The sequence below is a fragment of the Lissotriton helveticus genome, chromosome 3_1 (genome assembly GCF_964261635.1).
Source record: "Lissotriton helveticus chromosome 3_1, aLisHel1.1, whole genome shotgun sequence".
NCBI lineage: Eukaryota > Metazoa > Chordata > Amphibia > Caudata > Salamandridae > Lissotriton > Lissotriton helveticus.
Window position 1 is genome coordinate 299,682,015 of NC_136061.1, and position 19,585 is coordinate 299,701,599.

The 19,585-nt window shown below is 43.4% G+C and overlaps 1 protein-coding gene across 1 annotated transcript in view; it reads right to left on the bottom strand.

Moving 5' to 3' along the window:
* GDPD1 (glycerophosphodiester phosphodiesterase domain containing 1) overlaps window positions 1-19,585 on the bottom strand; it is a 400,155-nt gene that overhangs the window by 258,584 nt on the left and 121,986 nt on the right. The window contains exon 2 of the mRNA XM_078679844.1: window positions 3,940-3,982. Coding sequence (XP_078535970.1) covers window positions 3,940-3,982 — 43 coding nt within the window. The remainder of the gene's footprint in view (window positions 1-3,939; window positions 3,983-19,585) is intronic.

Genomic DNA, 19,585 nt, shown 5'->3' on the forward strand with positions numbered 1-19,585 from the left:
TCACCAAACTGCAACATACATGTACTAAAGACTGGGCTTGCTCTATTTCCCATAGAGACATAACTGACTACTGACATTTTAGGTTGGTTAAAACAGAGAGGGTATTGTCTGATAAGAATTGATGTGACTTCAACACATCTTTTCCTCTGAATGCAGGCAAATGTGGGCATTATTGCCATTCTTTTCTTCTAGAACCCAGCAATCAACTTACTCAAAAGAACCTCCAAGGTCAGGGCAGTAAATAGCAAAATAGTCCAAAATGTTGCTCTTTCTTCTGGACAGTTGTACATGGTTTTACTCATTAATGTTTAGCATCAGCAGAGTGTCCCACAATGCTTTACTGTCTACGGACAGAACACAACAATGGACTAGCACAATTGTGTGGATGTGGTATTTATATAGCCTTCATACAAAAAACGTGCTGCACTCCTTTTTCTCTCGCAATTGTTTGTCCACATAGTACTCAAAAATGTTTATCTTCCGCGTGCTCACTGCAGACATGCTAAGCCCGAAACAGCACGTAAACGAACAAAACTACATCAACGTTCCGGGCTATCTTTGCCCCAAACTCAGTGGCGACAGCTTTTTTCTTAATTTCGCATTTGCCGTAATTTTTAACCAATTGTCTTTTCACTCTTCATTTTTCAACAGATTTTCTTCAGGGAAGGGGCAGAGGAAATGTGGATACTGTTGCATTGAAACGGGAGGAAGATTTAGATGAGAGAGTGTGAGAAAGGAAGTGGAGAAACAGAGGCTTCATCTTGAGGGTGGGGAGAATGTGCTAACGACGGGTTGGAAAAGGAGGGAATGGGGAATGTAATGGAAAATATAGAGGGAGGGGTGAGTGCAGGTATCGAAGGATTCAGGTTTACTTGATTTGAAATGAGTCAGATAGCTTAGGGTAAGCAATGGAAGAAATATGTGTTTCATGAAATGAAAATGTTTAATAATGAGTATACACATTGCTGATTTACTGAAAAACATGTTTTATCGTTGTTACAGTTACCCCTGACGAAGGACCCCAGTGGTCTGAAATGCTTTGGGTTAAATAAACTGCGTTTTAATGAACTTTGCCTCAGTACGTGTTATTGGAGAAAGGTTCGGATGGCCGGACATAACATGAGAAACTTTGAAAATTGCACAATCTTGCAGGAGGAGTAAAATGATTTAAGAATATGACAATGAATGACGAAAATCTGTTGAAAAATGAAGAGTGAAAAGACAATTGGTTAAAAATTACGGCAAATGCGAAATTAAGAAAAAAGCTGTCGCCACTGAGTTTGGGGCAAAGATTTATATAGCCTTCACATAGCTGAAGAAGAGTGCTGTACGGGATACAAGCCAGTCACAGTCAACGTGTGACTGGAGAGTTAAGCTGGTTTCTAACTGTGAAAGTGGACTGTTAATGCATGATATTGTAGTGTTATTGTAAGAGATGTGTCTTCAGCTCTTTCTAAACTGAAGAAAGTTTGAGGAAGTCCTGATAGATATGCAGCTGTTGGTCCAGGTCATGGGTGCAGAGGTGGAGAAGGCATGTTGCTTGATTTTTTCTTTTTTTTGCATCTCTTTGTCTCCAGTCTGATGGTGTCCTTGCTGTGAGTGTATTGAGAGCCAACAGAGATGCTGAGCTAGTTAACCAGACCTGCAGGGATGCAGGCTAGCGATGGCTTTGTAGATGGTTTCGCTGGTTTTGAAGAAAAGTGCATAATGAAATAGGCAGACAGTGGACTTCCATTAGGGTGTGGGGTGATGTGGTTATATTTCTACAGGCTCAGCTGCAAGAACCATGCCATTATGGGCGACCAGATTGGAGTCTGAAAGACCATGGAGTAGGATATTGCCACTATCCAGGTGCGAGAGTATAAGGGTGAGAAAGAAATAGTGAACCATATGGGCTCTGATTAACTATAAATGCCAGTTCCATGTCATCGCCAGATGAACCACCTATATCTGCTGTCCTACTACGAAAGCAGAATGCAACAGGACACCACAAATAATAAAAAGAGCGGTAAAGACGGCAAAAGACAATAGCAACTACCGCTGGAATAATGTGACTCTACACTTGTGGCGTTATCCGCATATTTATTGATTTGCTTAATTTGTTACACAGTCCACTGTCTGCGTCATAATTTCCAGGCTTAGCTTTTTGTTTCTAGATCAAATGGATCAAAGTTGCTTAAAAAATGACCAAAAAGTGGTTCTGCAGAATAGCAAACCTTTTCGAAAAATTAACTGTTGACATTTCAGTTTCTTATGCTGTATTCGGTTGTTAAACTCGTATTAATGAGGTGCAACTTTGCAACGTGTCGGCCGCGTTCGACACGGTCTGCCATCGTATCCTCATCAGGAGACTGGAGGAGTGCGGGGTCACGGCAGGTGCAAGGGACTGGCTGGTCTCCTATTTGAACAACCGGCAGCAGGTGGTGGCGTTGCCTCCTTTCAGCTCGGAGGTGCGGAGAGTAGGGCAGGGGGTCCCTCAGGGCTCGGCCATCAGCCCTATACTTTTCAATCTTTACCTCCGCCCTCTGGTCCAATTAATTAAATCATTTGATATCTCCGCATTTAATTATGCGGATGACACCCAGCTGGTCTTTTCACTGGAAGGGAAGGATGCGATCCCGCTGGAGGCTTTTCATCGCTGTATGTCGGCCACAGCGGATTGGCTTCGGGCCAACTCCTTGCAGTTCAATAGCACAAAGACCGAGGTGTTATATTGTTCCATGGACCGGATCCCTCATGAACTCCCGGAGAATTACTGGCCCCCGGCCTTCCCCGAGACTGTGTCAGCTGCTGAGTCGGCACGCAACTTGGGGGTGATCTTCGGCCCCAACCTGCAGCTGGATACGTACGTGAATAAGACTACATCCACGTGCATGATGCTGCTTCGCATGCTGCGTAAAGTCCTGCCCCTCCTTCCCGAGCAGGCCAGGCCCGAAGTAGTGCGTGGTACCATCTTGAGTCGTCTTGACTATTGTAATGCGCTACTTCTGGAGGCACCAAAAACACTGCTGGGGAAGTTGCAAAGGGTGCAGAACTTGGCCGCCAAGCTGGCTCTTTCCCGCCCTACGCACAGTTCCTCAATAGCAGCCTTACGTGATCTACACTGGCTGCCGGTGCACCCTCGCGTTTGTTACAAGGCTGCATGCTTAGTGTTCAGGGCGGTTCACGGACAAGGCCCGGTTCCATTGCGGAATATGTTTGTTTGGTACTCTCCTTCGCGGTCCTTACGCTCTTCTTCGGCTCATTTGCTCGTGGTACCGAGATTCCAGAGAGTGAGGATGGGTGGCCGTTCGTTTAGTGTGGCAGCGGCCAAGCTCTGGAACTCTCTACCACCGGCCCTAAGAAGCCAGAGGGACTTTCTCCCGTTCAGAAAAGCCCTGAAAACTCATCTTTTCCCCAGGTCTGTCTGAGCAGCATATGTGGTGGCTATATTGATTCAAGCGCCAGGATGCCCTTGGGGTGACAGGACCGCGCTATATAAATACACAAACAAATAAATAAACTTTGCCCTGACAGTATTCATAAGTGTTAAAAAATAGTGAAATAAACGGTCATAGTTTGTGCCATATAATTTTGCGTTTCTTGCCACATAAGTTTATCAACCCTGACCTACAATGTGGCCATCCATCGCCACATAAGTCCAGTGGTCCGTACAGTGGTCCGTACGACAGCTAACATTCAAACCTAGTTGGTATGGCTGACTTGACACAGCACAGCACAGCACAGTATATATATATATATATATATATATATATATATATATATATATATATATATATATATATATATATATATATATATATATATATATATATATATATATATATATATATATATATATATATATATATATATATATATATATATATATATATATATATATATATATATATATATTATTTTTTTATTTTTTTTTTTAAATATATGTTCTGTACTCACTGGTGAAAGGCAGCCATCGTGTTTTCCAAGTTCTCCCCCGCACCTGTAACGAAATAAGATAGAATGAGCTTCTAACTTTTAAGGGATTCATTTTCAATGTAAGGATAACTAGGGTTTACAGCGGGGTCGATGAATGAATGGAGTAATAAAGCATCAGAGAAAAAGAGTAAAAATGTCGTGGTAGAGCATTAAACACAGAAAGAAAAAGAATAGTAATTTCCCTTTTTTAATTGTCTCATCCTCTTGCAAAATTTTAAACGGGGAGTCCCTTGAGAGGACAACTGCTTACAGCCCTAGAGTACAGTAACCAAGATCATCAAACAGGTATTCTGAAGCAATCAGAAATTCCCACCGGCTAAGGGCTTAAAGATGACAAAATACACTATTTCATGTAAATTTATTCAAATTTATTAAAGGGAAAAAAAGCAAACACAGCTCAAACAATCTATTATTTACATAATGACTAAATGTGAAGTAGACAAAAAATTACCTGAAGGTGCAACCCTCCTGCGCAATTCCACGTAAAAACGCGAATGTACAATTGCACGTTTGATAAAAGACTCCTTTGTGACCTCTAACAAGACGTCATTTACACTGTGCAATAACATTTAAATAAATATTCAACCGTTGTAGAAAACATAATAGTTATGTAGAGAAATGTCATTTCAATTCATTATGCATGTGGTAGGATCCAGGAATTACAGGAGTATCTTAAAAATACCCATGACCTGAACATAACTAGAAATATTACTGAACAGGAATCGGCAGACACGAAAAATCATGTTAATGGTAATTTCTGAACTCTTCATCCTTCTCCTCCAAAGCTCCACCTTTTATGATTTAAATCTCTTTATTAATTTTCTCAAGAACACACCGTTTAAAGTTCTGAAAGAGACATGGTGTAAGTTAAGTTTCCTTTTGCTCACCTATGCACAACCCCACCCAACCTGTTCATCATCACCCTCCCCCACTCTGTTCTCCGTGTTCTAATGGGCATGATAAGGGTCTGTGACTGGATGTTTGAAGAGGGAAAGCAAAGGACAAACGTACTAGAATATCCAGGACAGTCACTCTGAATTAGATTTGCTAACAGGTTATGCAGAGTTTACATGCCAATTGATGCATCATTTAAAGAACAAGCTCAAGGTTTTTATTTTATATAAATGCCTGCAGTGGGTACAGATTTTAAGAAAGGTGACAAAGCAGGTTTTACTCAAATAAAATGGTCAGTTTCTCAGGTGCCTGAACTACGTTACTTATATAATTTCCAAATGTAGACTATCCAACCACAATAGTTTAATTTACTTCTAGGTTTCCTTGGGAAAAATCCACGACAATATGTTCCAAAACCTGAAAATAGTTTTAGATTTCCAAGAAAAAATGCGAAGCATTGTAAATGTCCAAATGTACTGTTTTCTTTGGAACACATATAACATTATTTAACTCTTTAAATGAAATTTCATTGGAACGTTCGGAATGAATGAAGGAACAGTTTGAAAGACCACTCTTTCTCTGTGGAAGACAACATAGCTATTGAAATTTGCCCAATCTTCTAGGAGAAATGATTTCAACCAGAATGAAATTTGATAAAATTCAGAAAGAGCAACGCAGCAAAAAAGCGTTGGTACAAATCCCGTTGATGAACTGGATGTGCGATGGCAGGATGTAGATGCAAGAAGCAGTTAAAACGATTCCGCATTTTTTTGTGTGAAAATATCATATCTGTTGAGAAAGGTCGCTGCTGCTGAAAGGTTTGCAAGAATTCTGTATTATTTCTTCATCAGTAAAGTACCTGATAAAAGTCAGTAGAAAATGTAAAATTGCCTTTTTGAGTGGTACACTCAATTAAGGGTACAAAAACTCAATTGCAGCCCCTCAAGGCAGCAATCATTGGTAAAACCAATAGGTGTCGTCTATGTGAAAGCTATTGGCTTTGCCGATGTCTTTTGCCATTTATACATAGTGTGGCTGCTGTTCACTATGGCTAATAATTTGTGTTGTGGTGCAGAGGAGAGTGGAGCGGCATAGAGTGCTAAAAGAGTAGAGTGGCATGGAGTGAAGTAGGATGGTTGAGTAGAGTGGCGTAGAGTAGTGTACAGTAGTGTGGCATTGTGTGTAGTGGAGTGGCATAGAATGGTGTAGAGTGGAGTGGAATAGTGTAGATTGGAGTGGAATCACGTGGAGTGGCATAGAGTGCAGTGTCGTAGAAAAGAGTAGCGCAGAGTGGCATAGAGTGGTGTAGACTGGTATAGAGTGCAGTGACGTTTGGAAGAGTGGTGCAGAGTAGAGTGGCACAGAGTATAGCTGCATAGAGTATAGTGGCATCGAGTGATGGTGGTGTGACCTAGAGTGGCATGAAATGGAGTAGTGTGGAGTAGAGTGGCATAGAGCAGTGTGGCGCAGAGTAGACTGGTATAGCGTGGAGTGGAATGGCATAGAGTACGTGTGTCGAGTGGAGTGGAATGGTGCAGAGTGAATAGCGTAAATTAGAGAGGCGTAGAGCGGTATAGAGCAGCATAGAGAGGCATAGAGTAGAGTGGCATGGAGTAGAGTAGCATGGCGCAAAGTGGAGTGGCATGGAGTTGCGTAGAGTGGTGTAGAGTGGTGTAGAGTAGAGTGGCGCAGTAGAGTGAAGTAGAATGGAGTGGCACAGAGTTGAACGGAGTGCATAGACTGGCGTAGAGTGGCGTAGATTGGCCTGGAGTTGAGTAGAGTGGCATGGAGTAGAGTGGCATAGAGTGGAGTGGCCTGGAGCGGTGTGGAGTGGAATGGCATAGATTGGCATGGCATGGCCTAGAGTAGCGTGGATGTCAGTCCAGTATTTGGCTATAGGAGGGCAGTACCAGGCTAAATGCAGAAATGTCGCAGATTTAGTGTTGCATCTCCAACACCTGTCATCAGGCTGGATACCCATGAGATGCAGCTGAGTAGGTGTCGTATAAAATCGATGTAAGAATTTGAAATGAATTAAACGTAGCTTATAGTTAGGAGATAACAACGTCAGCTGCCCACACCAGAACGTCCATTGTTAATCAGTGAGCTGAGGGTGCAGCTCTGTGTTCCAGTCGTGTAGCACTTTCGGCATCATTATCGGCGCCGAGCATTGCGTTATGTTATAGAGCCTTGTAATGAGCTTCTGTGGTGATGGTCCCGTTAGTATGTGTTCGAGGGCATGCAGTGTGGGTGGAGGGCTGGGAAAGGTGTTGTGTATCTGGCGACATGAAGCTCTAATGCAATGGTACATATATAGTTCGGAGAACCGCACCGCTGTTCCCTCTAGTGGGCCAGGCGGGGCACAGAAGCTGTCAGTCACAGAAGCTGTCAGTCGGGTAAAGGTCAGCAAATCTGTTGACGCCCAGCTGTCGCAGCAGCTCTACTGTGCCTCAGTCCTCCAATATGGGGATCTGAGGATTATATGCCAAGGGCATGGAGGGGCCATATAATAGCTTCAGTTTCGCTCTGTTGGTCAACCCTCTCCATGCCCAGTGCATTGTTTCAATAGTATTCATCTATGGGACGTCTATGTGGCAGATACAGGGCCACCGAGAGGGGAGTGGGCACTGCCCGGTCTGTTTCTACTGCTATGTGTGGCCGAAAGGGGGTGAGGTGCAGCCAGTAGTGTGTAAATTGAGCTTGAGTGCAGTAGGCGTATAGCGTGATATCGGGGCCCCCAGTGCCCCCTGAGCCTGTGGGAGAGTAAGTAATTCCAATGTCACCGGGTTTGCTTCCCAGCCCAGACCAGCAAAATCATGAGGGAGTGCATATTTGTAAAGAAAGCTTGTGTGAGGGGAAGAGGGCTGTTAATAAACATATACAGAAATGTAGGTAATATTATAATTTTTGCTATTGCTATGGCAATCCTGTTGGCAAGGGAGAGCGGGAGTTTCGACCAGACTTCTATTTTGCCCTCCAGCCATTCCACTGCCCGTCCATAATTCGTCCTCCATAGCTCCTGCGTATTTCGGCTCAGTCAGATCCCCATGTAGCGCCCTGGGCCGTCTGCCCATTTGAGAGGGTATTCTGTAGTGAACAATGCCATGTCATCTGTGAGCGGGAATAGTACCGATTTGACCCAGTTAATATGGACGCCTGATAGTCCCCCAAATTTCAGGATCTCACGTAGCACGTGGTGCAAGTTTTCTCTTGGGTTATTTTTATTTATGTATAAGGTAATATCATCAGCGTAGAGTGAGATAATTAAGCCCCTCGAGGAGAATCCCAATTCTCTAGCTGCATGATGTTGCCGGATTCTGCCAGCCAAAGGCTCCATGGCAATATCGAAAAGCAGGGACAAAAGAGGCATCCCTGCAGAGTACCCCGCATGATCCAGAAAAGGGAAGAAATCTGTCCATTTAAGCGGAGTCTGGCCGTGGGTTCCGCATATAAGACTTGAATTTGTTTGATGAATGTTGGGCTTATTCCTAACCTGTTCCGGAAAGTGAATTGGGTGCTGAAACTTTTGAACCAATCACTCCATGTCACAGGTCTGGGTTTAAATCATTGTTCTTTTGCTCAAAAGGCCACCTAAGTTTGGGCCCAGCCAGATGCAGATCAGTCTTGACCTTGTTCCTCATTGGAACAGTCCAGCCTGAACTGCCAGGCCAGGTCCTCCTTGGACTGGAAACAAGCATCCTGGGACCAGTTTCGGGGTATTATCCCTCATCAGCCAGGCTAGCTTGAATCCAGGGGCACAGTGAGCAAAGGTGACAAGCAATGCAGGTCTTAGTGTCATGGTCATGCTCGAAGCACATAAGCATACAAGGTGTGGATCTCTCACCGACATTTGCTGGTGATAGGTGCCACACGACTTGAAACCAGCCTTGTTTGTGGACATCGCTGCCACACCAGGAGACAAAGTCGCAAAATCTTCAACAAAAAAGTTGAAAAAAGGTCAGTCAAAAAGTGACTGGGGATAGCTCTTCTCTGGATCTGCACTGACTAGTGCAGACAGAATGTAACTAACATCAGTGCAATGGGGTGGGGCCTATATAGGCACAAAGCACGTCACTTCCAGTGCAAATGATGCCACCTACCAGTGCGCAGGGGTACTGCTCACGAAAAAGTTTCCAAATCCAGTCTGATGCATGGGGATTATTATAAGGTAAGGAATCTGCAGCTAGAAGCCTCTATCAGATACTAATATTTAAGCAGCTGTAGACTTTTGTGGAATTGAAACAACACCTTTCAACCTGTACAAGTTAATAGCTGGCTGCAGCGCGGAGTTGGTGATGTTATCTGCTCTAGATGATCTTTGTCGCTCCAGTTTCATTTGATTTCTTGGCAGCATTCAATACCATTGACAACTCCAGCCTCCTCTTTAGACTAAAGAACATGGACTGTGACCAGCTTGTAGTATGACGGTTCAAGTGATTTCTCAGCTCATGCTCACAAACTATATTCCTTTCCTCTTTCAATTCGGATTTGGAGTTGACATCTTGTGGAGCTCCCCGGGGCATGCATATATAAACTCATCTTTTCATTATCCATATAGCCACTTATCTCTTTTCAATGTTTTAGACGTGCCATGCTACATGTTTGCCGACAGACCACTTTCATTTAGGCTGCACCATCCAAAGTCTCCCGTCAATTCTATGCCACTGCATCCTAAATTGGCCCACACCTTCACAGTAATTCATCGCAGGCAGTCCCTCAAAAACAAGTTACTTATCACCAGAAAAGATGCTCAGAAATTGCAGCCTTCAATTTGGTCAGACATAATGGGTACTTAACCAGTGCCTGCCCAGGTTGTCTATATTCTGGGCATCTATCTTGATGTCGACCTGTCGGAATTGCAAGTTTCCAGTGTGTCCAGGACTTGTTTCTAGTAATTAAAATTAGAAGCCTGTTTATAAGCTAATGAGATTGATTTTCCCCAAATTGGTGGCAATCCAGTCCCACTGCTATCTTATGCGGACGACGCAGTGTTAATGGCAGTGACAGCGAAAAGCCTTCAAAAATTGCTTGATGCTTTTACCGGTTTTATGTTGTCGCTAGACCTAAAAGTTAATTTTATTAAATCATATCATGGTGTGTGGCCCCAAATCGACAAAAACTAGAAACTTTGCTGTAAGGGGCAATAGAATAGATAAGCTGAACAAATATACTTACTTAGGGAACTTATTTAATAACGTGATGAACTGGGAACCACTCATAATAGCAAGGGTGCAACACACAAGTAGGGCTGTGGAGTGGCTTTTTCGCTTTGCATGCAAACTAGGTCACAAGCCTCTGAAAGAGCTAGTTACTCTTTACAAACCTACATGTTTGTCTGTGGTAACTTATTGGGCAGGGGTGTGGGGTCACCATAAAAACCGCCAAATTTAAGTTTTGGAAAATCAATTTATAAAAAGGTTATTGATGACCTCGAATAGCACTCCCACACTCTTCTGTCATCAAGAGCTGGGGTTGGAATTCATAAAGGATCGCCTAGGTATTGCCCTTCGGCTCCTATGGGCAAATATGATGAATTAATGTTCTCAAGGGATGTAATTAAAGATTGTATTAATCTGGATACCGCCCTATCGATTCCATGGCTCCGATTCATGAGAAATACATTTCATGAGATAGGCTTGGGGCATTTCAATGAAAATCTTGAAAGTATTCTCACAAACGCGAAAGTCATCATCAAAGAGGCACATCACTCCAGGGCCAGTAGGAGCTACCCACAACACGAGGAGATGGGCCTCTCACGGTCGCTCCCCGTCCAACCGCAATTTTATCTAAACTTCACCACCAATGTACACACCAGATTTCTTTTAACTAGATTTCGCTTATGCACTCTGCACTTTCTACTGGCATTCCCATGTCAATCAGGGTGGGCCGAAAAACTCATGCCCTGCCCGTGTGATAACTTGGCAGCTCAGAGCACCATGCATTTATCCTATTCTGCCCCCTATGTAAAGAGGCAAGGGGAGATTTTTTAGCTCCACTTTTAAGGGAAATGCGTCCTTGCACATATATTAATCGTTTTATCTTTTTGCACATAGTTCAAATTTATACTATGGAATTTTATGATCTGTGAAATATTTTGCTGCCTAAACCACTTCTCTTTTGTATTGTATTTTTAACTGTCAGAATTTATGAATTTTCTTTCTTTCCTCATTTTAACTGTGTGGTCTTACAAATGTGTTATACACTTTTAAACTGTAAAGTTTATTTGTCAAACTTTTATGGTTGTTGGAACCGAATAAAGTTATTTTGAACTGGAACAAGTAATTAAAATTGTTAAAACCGATCCATCCTTACATTGGAATAAAAAAATATGTTCCCATCATGCAAGTTTTGGCACTTTCCTAACTGTATTATGGTAATGTCTGTCAGCTGGACATTTCTGGAAACATCTTTGAAACATGTTCAACTCATCTAAAATGCTGCTGCTCACTCATCACAGATTGCCCTCATCATCATTGAATCTCTCCAGTTCTTAACCTACTGCAAAGTAATTCTTCACCATATACTCCGTGGCACAGCTCCTCAGTTCCCGGCTGCAAATTCACCTTAAACATGTCAGCCGGATCTAAAATCTAAAGGTCTGCATGTACCCAATATTCCAAACACCAGGAGAACATCGTTTGGAGGCAGAGTTTTCTCCATAGTCAGCAGACAAGAAAAGGAACAAGCACCCCTAAGACATCCTTTTTAACTTATCCCTCTATTTTTGAAAGCTATTAAAAAACTATCTTTTTAACCTGCAACTTAGTCTCAATTTTTTCTTTCCCTTACCGAAATGAAGCTTTGGTGAAGGTGTGCTTCACAATAATAAATACCACACATACAATAAAACCCTTATTTATAGTTGATGGATGGGATACTCAGTGAAAACTTGCCAGATATCCCATCCACCGTATTACAAGTGCCAAAGTGTACAAAGAAAAGCACTTGTAATACAAAGGACTGACATCCACCGCTTTTGTGATGCAGTATCCCATCTGCTAAACTCTGCACAATAGTGGCGAATACTTTCATATGTGATAACGAGATGTGCACAAACTAGTGGTTTATGAACCAGGCTCTCAAATTCCGAAACTTTTGGATGGGGTAAAAAAAATCAGTCCCTCCTGAGCTGAGGTCTAGGGCATGAAAGCTGTTGTGTGACAGGTTTACAAGATCTTATAAACAAAATCGGACAAGCCGTAAAGGGGCTATAAAACCAATATCTAAGCCGCTGGAAATGCTAGACGTTTCTGTAAGATATGGTGGTATATAAAGAGAAAAGAAAACATGTAAGTATATATCTGACAACTGAAATGGGTGTTTATCCTTTAAAGACCCACCCTACTACTATTGCTAAACATGAGACAAACCTAGGACAATAACAGTTGATCTACATGGCAAAGAGATACAGTTGACAAGAGCACCTGATGATTTTGGAAACTATTTTTTTTCGTCTTGGGTTGATTTCTCATCTCTCAAGACAAGATAAGAGTCTGCTTGGATCTCTGATTCTGAATTTTCCATTCCTTCTTGATGGGATACAACTGGAAGAATGTGGAGGGATGAGTTCTAAAATCGAAGATACAAACTGGGAAAGTGACTAAAACAGAGTGCTCCCCCATACCCCTCTAAGTGATCACCTCGAAGATAGCAGCAGTAATGTTGGATACAACTTGAACAACTTTGCCCTTGAGCAAAGGTAAAATGTGAAACAAAAAACGTCATTGAAGTCTAGTGGCTGGTGTGGATAATCCTGAGATATTTGAATGCAAGTGATCTGATGTTTCTCACAGCGAACACCCAGCCGTAATGTGGAAAATGGATGATCAAAGTTGTCTGAAAATGAGAACCTTTCAAAAGCCTTGCTTAATAACTTCACAACCAAAGGGAATAAAGTACAAGGTTGCTTGCTGGAATTTGTGAGGACTTAATTATGTAGTCATGAGGTCAGAAGTCTTTGGAAACGCCATAGTGACTTCTTTGCATACAGTGCAAACATGGAAAATCAGGGATATTTTTTATTGACTGACTAACCGGGACTGGGTACATTGTCACATATTGGAAACCACTCACCAGACTCAACTAGACACTGAACTCTTATCGAGCAATTGCCTAAGAAGGAAAAAAGCATAAACTTCTTGAAGCCAAATGTAGTACTAGTGTTGATGTTTTACAGTAAATATCAGCTATTCATGGTGCTCTCTCCTTATGGGATTATGAAAGCAAGTATCTTGGTGAATGGAAGCTGCAACAGTGCTGCAAAATTGGTTTGTAAGAAATACATGAAATTTATTTGTAGCAGAAAGTTTCCTTATTGAAAGTTGCTTGGGTTTGAAAAGTCTGAATTTTGGAAAGAACTTGATAAAGGGAGTGGGAGACATGCCACTCAAGGATGTTCCTTTAACATCTTCTGTCTTTCATTTGTCCAGACAATCATCAGTGGTTGTGAAAACACATCTTCACCAAAAAATGCAAACACACTACCTTGTCTTGAATAGTTCTGTGAAGTTAAGCGATGTATAGACAAGAATGCCCAGTCGTTCCATGAAGACCAACTGTTGGACTTGGCCCTTCTGGCAGGTTCACCCCAGAACTTTTTGCTTTTCATTGTGACCTGGTGATAGTGATTTTTGGTTTCTGCGCACTTTACCACTGTGTCCCAGGGTAAAGTGCATGCGTGTGGTAAGGTTGGCCTGCCCTCCCATAGGAATGCATGGGGAATGTATGTGTCCATGTTAGTTCCTGATGTGTGGGGAGTGCAGGCTCGATGTTTGGTATGTGCGGACTTGTGTGATTACATGCTGCGCGATGATGTGTGAATGTGTCTAGTGTGGAAGTGCCACTTCTAGAAGTTGGTGTGCCTGTGCAGTGAATGTGCTGGCTTGTGATTGGCTGGTGTGCCAGGCTCCAGGAGTCAGGATGGGTGTGCCCCGGTGGTGAATGGGAGATCTGCATGTTGATGGCTGGGGAGGAGTGCACCTGGGACCTGAATAGAGCTGGGCTTTCCCCCACACAATGCTGGTTCCGCCCCCCTGTGGTGCGACTGATGACCCTACCCATCCTTTGAATAGGCAGAGGGGCTGAGCAAAACAAAGTGCTCACAAAGTGCAAAACAAAGTGTATCTGGTTCGCCCCTTGCCTGCACCCTTGTAGACAAAGGGATTTACTGTATAAAAATGGGCTGTGTCCCCTTGCAAAATGTTCTTTGTTCCTGATCCTGACTGGAGGGGGGCCTGCTGCTGCTAGGCCCCAGGAGGACCGCCACTAGGACTGCCTTCCTGCCTGGAGGGCCCAGTGAGATGGCCCATGGGCCCAGCCTTGCCCCCTCCCCCTTGCTTTTTCCTTCCTAAAGGACTTTTTGCTTTGCTATACTTCCCCTGCACTTGGGAGGGGGACCCTAGCGCCTGGGAGCGCTTTAATTGTCCCTGCAGCCCCGAGTTGCCCTTCCCTACCTCGAGGGATTCCCCGGCGTGGGGATCCCCCTTTGAGCCTCTTTTTCCAGAGGAGGTGCCCACCCTGCATTTGGCCCGCGATTTGGGCGAGTTTTATGACCCCGTTCCTGCCGGTTTATATCCCTGGCAGGTGCCCACCCTGCCAGGGACTTTGTGTGTGCTTTGTACGGGTGCCAACCCCGTTTCTAATATTTAAGAGTAACTGGAGCCTACCCCGTACTTCGTCGAAGAAATCACCGCGCTGCCCTCAGCAGCGCGACCTGGAGCCTCGTCCACGGGGCCGCGCTGCCATTGGCTGCCCCGCCTATCACATGCTAGTCCCACCGGAAGGTCGCCCGGCAACCAGAACTCTCGCGGCTCCTTTCCCAGCGAGGCCGCCATTGTTGAAGCCGGCCGAGGAGCAGGAAGTCCGGCCGGAGGAAGGAGACAGGAAGCAGGGCTCCCGCATCGGCGTTGTGAGCCCTGCGTGTGTCTCCCACCAGAGAGCCCAGCATCGAGAGGAGAACCGGCCGCCAGAGCAGCGAGGCTCCCCGAGTGGAGGAAGAGCCCCGCAGCCCAGAAGAGAGGATCGGAGTACCCCGAGAGCCGCCCGGTGAGTGGGGCTCCGTCTTTGCAGTGCTGGGGGCATCATTTTAGGAAGGGTCCCCCGAGCTGGCCGCCTCATCTGAGCGCAGTTGTGCAGAGCCCACGAGGCTCCAAGGGGGCATTATTTCTTGTTCAGAGCCCACAAGGGCTCCGGGGTCAGTTGTGTACTTAGAGCCTGCGAGGCTCCTCTGAGGCCCCAGTTGCGACTGTCGACGAGACGACAAGAGGCTCAGGGGGCATTTGCATGTTTCGAGTCCCCCGAGCGGGACTCCAACGCAGTTGGCAGCATCTTCTCAGAGCCCACCAGAGGCTCACAGGGCATTTGTGATTTCGAGTCCCCCAGAGAGGGACTCCGACGATTTGGGGTCATTGTTGGGTGGTAGAGCGGCCCCGGCAGGCAGTGGGTCGCTCCCCCCCATACTGGGCATTCTTTCTTCAGAGCCCCGAGGCTCCCCGCCCGCATTGTTGTTTGAGCCCACGAGGCTCCATCGGGGGCATTTTATCTCCAGAGCCTGCAAGGCTCCCTGCTACAGCTGCCCAGCACTTAGTGGGCAGCTGCTCCGTTTAGGCCCCCTGACATTTTGGGACACAGGGCGTTTCAGTCCCAGAGAGGCCAGTTGGCCTGGGGACAGTCACAAGTTGTGGCCTATGTGATTTCTGCGCAAATGTGTTCTTCCTGCACCTCTGAATGTGTTTTTATGCATCATGTGTTCTTCCTGCACCTCTGAATGTGTTTTTATGCATCATGTGTAATGCTTTCATGCCTATACCCCTAAATGTATAGTGATACTTAGGTGGTTGTTCTTCCTAGTACAGGTATTGCTAGTGAGGCCCTGGTTCCCTGCGTAATATTGTCCTAAGGTGGTTAGGGTTGCGTAGCTGGTACTTACCTGTTACCAGTGATTACTGGTTATGTGCTCTATTTTCTATTTTGTGCTACAGTTATTATTGTTCTATGTCCTAAGTGCTAATTCTAACAAGTATCCTAGTTCTAAAAGTGCTTATTCCTGACAGTGGTCCATGTGGCCCTGTCCTGTACATACATCCCCTGTAAATTCTGCCCGTGGCAGTTGGCAGATTGTAAAGTATGTGTTTTTATCTAATGTGTTTGGTATAATACAAAGGCTATTTTTATATATAATCTTGTGTGGAGTTTCCTTTGTGGTGGGCCTTGGGTGTTGTTGCTGGGGGTGCGTGCGAAAACACTTAACTCACATTGCCTCCGGGATAAGCCTTACTGCTCGCACCACGTTGCCTAGGGGGTGAGCAGGGGTTATCTTTGGCGTGTAACTCCCTTGCCCTGACTAGAGTGGTGGTTTCTGCCTGGCTTTGGTGCAAGCCTCAGCCAACTGGAAATCCCATTTCTAACACCAACCAAGATATTCATGGTTCTGTTTTGTTTCGCTCAAAACATAAAAACAGGAATTATTCTGACATTTCTAGAGAAGGGAAATCCATAAAGGTTTCAAATTATCCTCGTTTTCAAGATTATAAACAGGTATAACAGCAGCTGCATTGCTTGTCTCATGAAAGGTATATTTCATAAGATTTCTTTAATTGTGATTCTCCAGCTTTAGACATCTCATCAGAAACAGGACTCCTCCCTTTGCCTAACACTGCTGTAACCACAGGTGATTAAGCCAACCCCATCACAATAAAAAACGACTAAACACAATAAAAAAAACTCCCTTTTAGTAGTTTTGCAGCTCGATTCCAAATGCTTAGACAAAGAAGGTCCTAAATAATGTCTGTTCCATACCAATGTTCCATTCTTTAAGATTCTGTGCCAAGGACAGACTTGCAGAGATAAAAGAGGGAGGGGGACTGATCTCGGAAAAAGCCACAAATATACTTGCTTTGTGGATGATTCAAGTACAAGACCTGCATAGAGTTTGCATTACGCATAGTGAATTTATGTTAATTGCAATACAATACTTTGCAGAATTTACAGAAATAGATAGCTGCCTATTAGTGAGAAACTCAGAAGGGTGTTGCCTGAAATCAAAACTTGTTGGAGAACCCTGGTAAAAATGTTTGAAAAACAGCAAAATATAGGAGTCTAGGAATACGCAGAGCAATCAAATACACGTTTGATTTCAAAATCTGAAAATCTATGGATCTGTTTAAATGTGCCCCAGAGTTCGAAGTACACTGAAAATTGTGATCATTTTGAACCAAAAGGGATGAGCTTGATCTCTCTTGGCCCATTTCCTATACATTCTGTACAACTGCATCAAGGAAGGTATGTGCAAGGCAGGTTCTAGCACTGATGTGAGCCATCCGCTTTCTTCTGATGTGCTTTGTGTTCGTCAGAAGAGGGTAATGATCTTTTTGAGGTGCTTCAGTACATCTGCACACTACTCAGGAAGTACTGCAATAGATGGCATGATCATGAGCCTCTCAAAGAATTTAGGCATGAGCTTTCTGAGAGTCCACTGTAGAGAGCTATCTGCTGCAACGACTGCAGTGCTTAAAGTTCTCCAAAAGCACAGATAGAAGTATTTTTGTTTTTCCACAAAAAGGAAGGTACTACTCAAAATAGTAACACACTTAAATAAGCTTATCCCTGAATCTTGTAGTTACAAATTAAGATGGCACGAAGGAGTGCAGAGGCACCAGCTACATAACAACAGCTTGTTCTCCAATGCCTATTAATAGCTATGGTCTAAAAGTGAAGTTCTGGGATATGCAGCTGCTACTGCCGCAATCCAGTCAGTGTGTACTAAAAAACAAATGGCCACAATGAAAGGGACCACATGAAGACTGTCATGAAGAGAGACAGTTCTCAAAGACAGAGTATTGAAAGAGTATAGTACATAATAGTGATAAAGTGATAAAGTGACACACAAAACAAATGGGGTATTGAGAAATGGGTAGTGCCAATGCTGGGTGTGTAGAGTAACATGACACAATGATAAAGTCAGGGTACCCCAAACCAAGAGGGGAGGGATGGGGGAAGATAGTAGCCTTAGTCACCGAGATGGCATCCTTAATTTCTTCTGGACTGAGCATTACAGAATGACGTTTCATGTCATGAAAGTTGAGATTTTATAGCCCCTGTGTAAACGCTGATAATTGTAAATATAGTTTGCTTAAATATATTTCTTACTGCAGATTTGTGAGCTGTGAAACACTGGTGTCCACACAATTTGAAGCCATCAGCTACTACTTCCAAAAATAACTTTCAGTCTTTCTGCTTGATGACTTCACTCGTCTTTGGTCAGTAAAAATGCAATGCAGATTTATTTTTCCTTTTAAGCAACAATGTATAATATTTTAACAAAGGCTTGTATACTATTTAGAGATGTGTTTTATCTGCGTCAGTTCTAAAATTGCTTTCATCCCTAATATGTTGCAATGCCCTTCTTAGACAACAATCGTGATCAAACCAGTAGTTAATATTTTTGTTTCATCCTCCCTTGCAGACAGTGTATCTAAAATGACTTTGATTGAGTTCTCATGGTCACTAAGATTGGACCTTTTTCATATTAATATATACCTTTCATGTATCAAATGCAAGCCTTCAATTAAGAATTTCACATTCAGTACTGCATGATAAATGTGGGTAAATAGGCAATGAGGATTTACAATGGAAGTAATTGGAGGGAGCAGAAAAGCAGACGAGGAGCTGAAATACTGGCCTAATAGGTAGGCGATCACTCACCAACTAGTTTGGAATTTTGACAATTAACATAGATTTAATAAAGGAGATGATTTAAAGCTCTTCTAATTAGAGTCTTTGTGTTGGTCTGTACAATAGGAAATTACCATTTAGCATTTAAACCTATGTTGGGTAATGCGCTTTCTACAAATTGGCCTTTCTTGTCAGTAATGTGACCCAGCGGCTCGTAATAGATGGAACTACCTTGGCACCATTCATATTCAAAGTAGTAGTCAAGCGAAAATGCTGATGTTAAGTTACCCCACAATCATTAGCATAATATCATGAAGGTATGCAAGAAGACATTCTATGGTGCAATTTTGAATTCCTAGAAGAGGTTGCAAATAATTTCTAATATTATATTACTATGATATACAAATATTACAATATTAACAAAGGCATTTTTCAATGGTTGGCTAAAACTCACAGACTATTATTAGAAGAAAGTTACTAGATGCTGAATGTGTTCTACACTTGCATTTTAACTTGTTGTGAACAGGCGTGGTAAGTCCTCCTTGTGGACGCCCTCTTCCACTAAGGGTTGCTTCTTTGTGGCATACATAAATCGGGCTTGGAGTCCTCCAGATCTCTTGAATCATAATAATAACACATGATCAAAGAAAACTTTATTCAAGATGGCACAACCATCTTTTGTAACCAAAGACAGCCCAACAAAGTCCAGCTGACTGTTACATTCACCGAGCTTCATGAATCAATTTTTTGCGTAATCTGACCAAAACAAGGAGAAAGGTTTTCACTTTCGGCCTGTTGCTCACAGGCGGTGACTTTGTAATTGTTGTCCCTATATGAAAAAAATGACTCTGATGTAGGCCAAAGATTTCTTTGATGACTTACTGGCAGACTGTGCACCCAATTTGATTTGTTTCCTTATTGAAGCAGCTCACATACTGGAGCGCTTTGAAAGTGAGTTAAATGACCCACAGACCAATGCTGGGCACAGTCAGTTAAATTGCTACATGCATCGTACAGTGATAGAATGTCATATTTTTCAAAA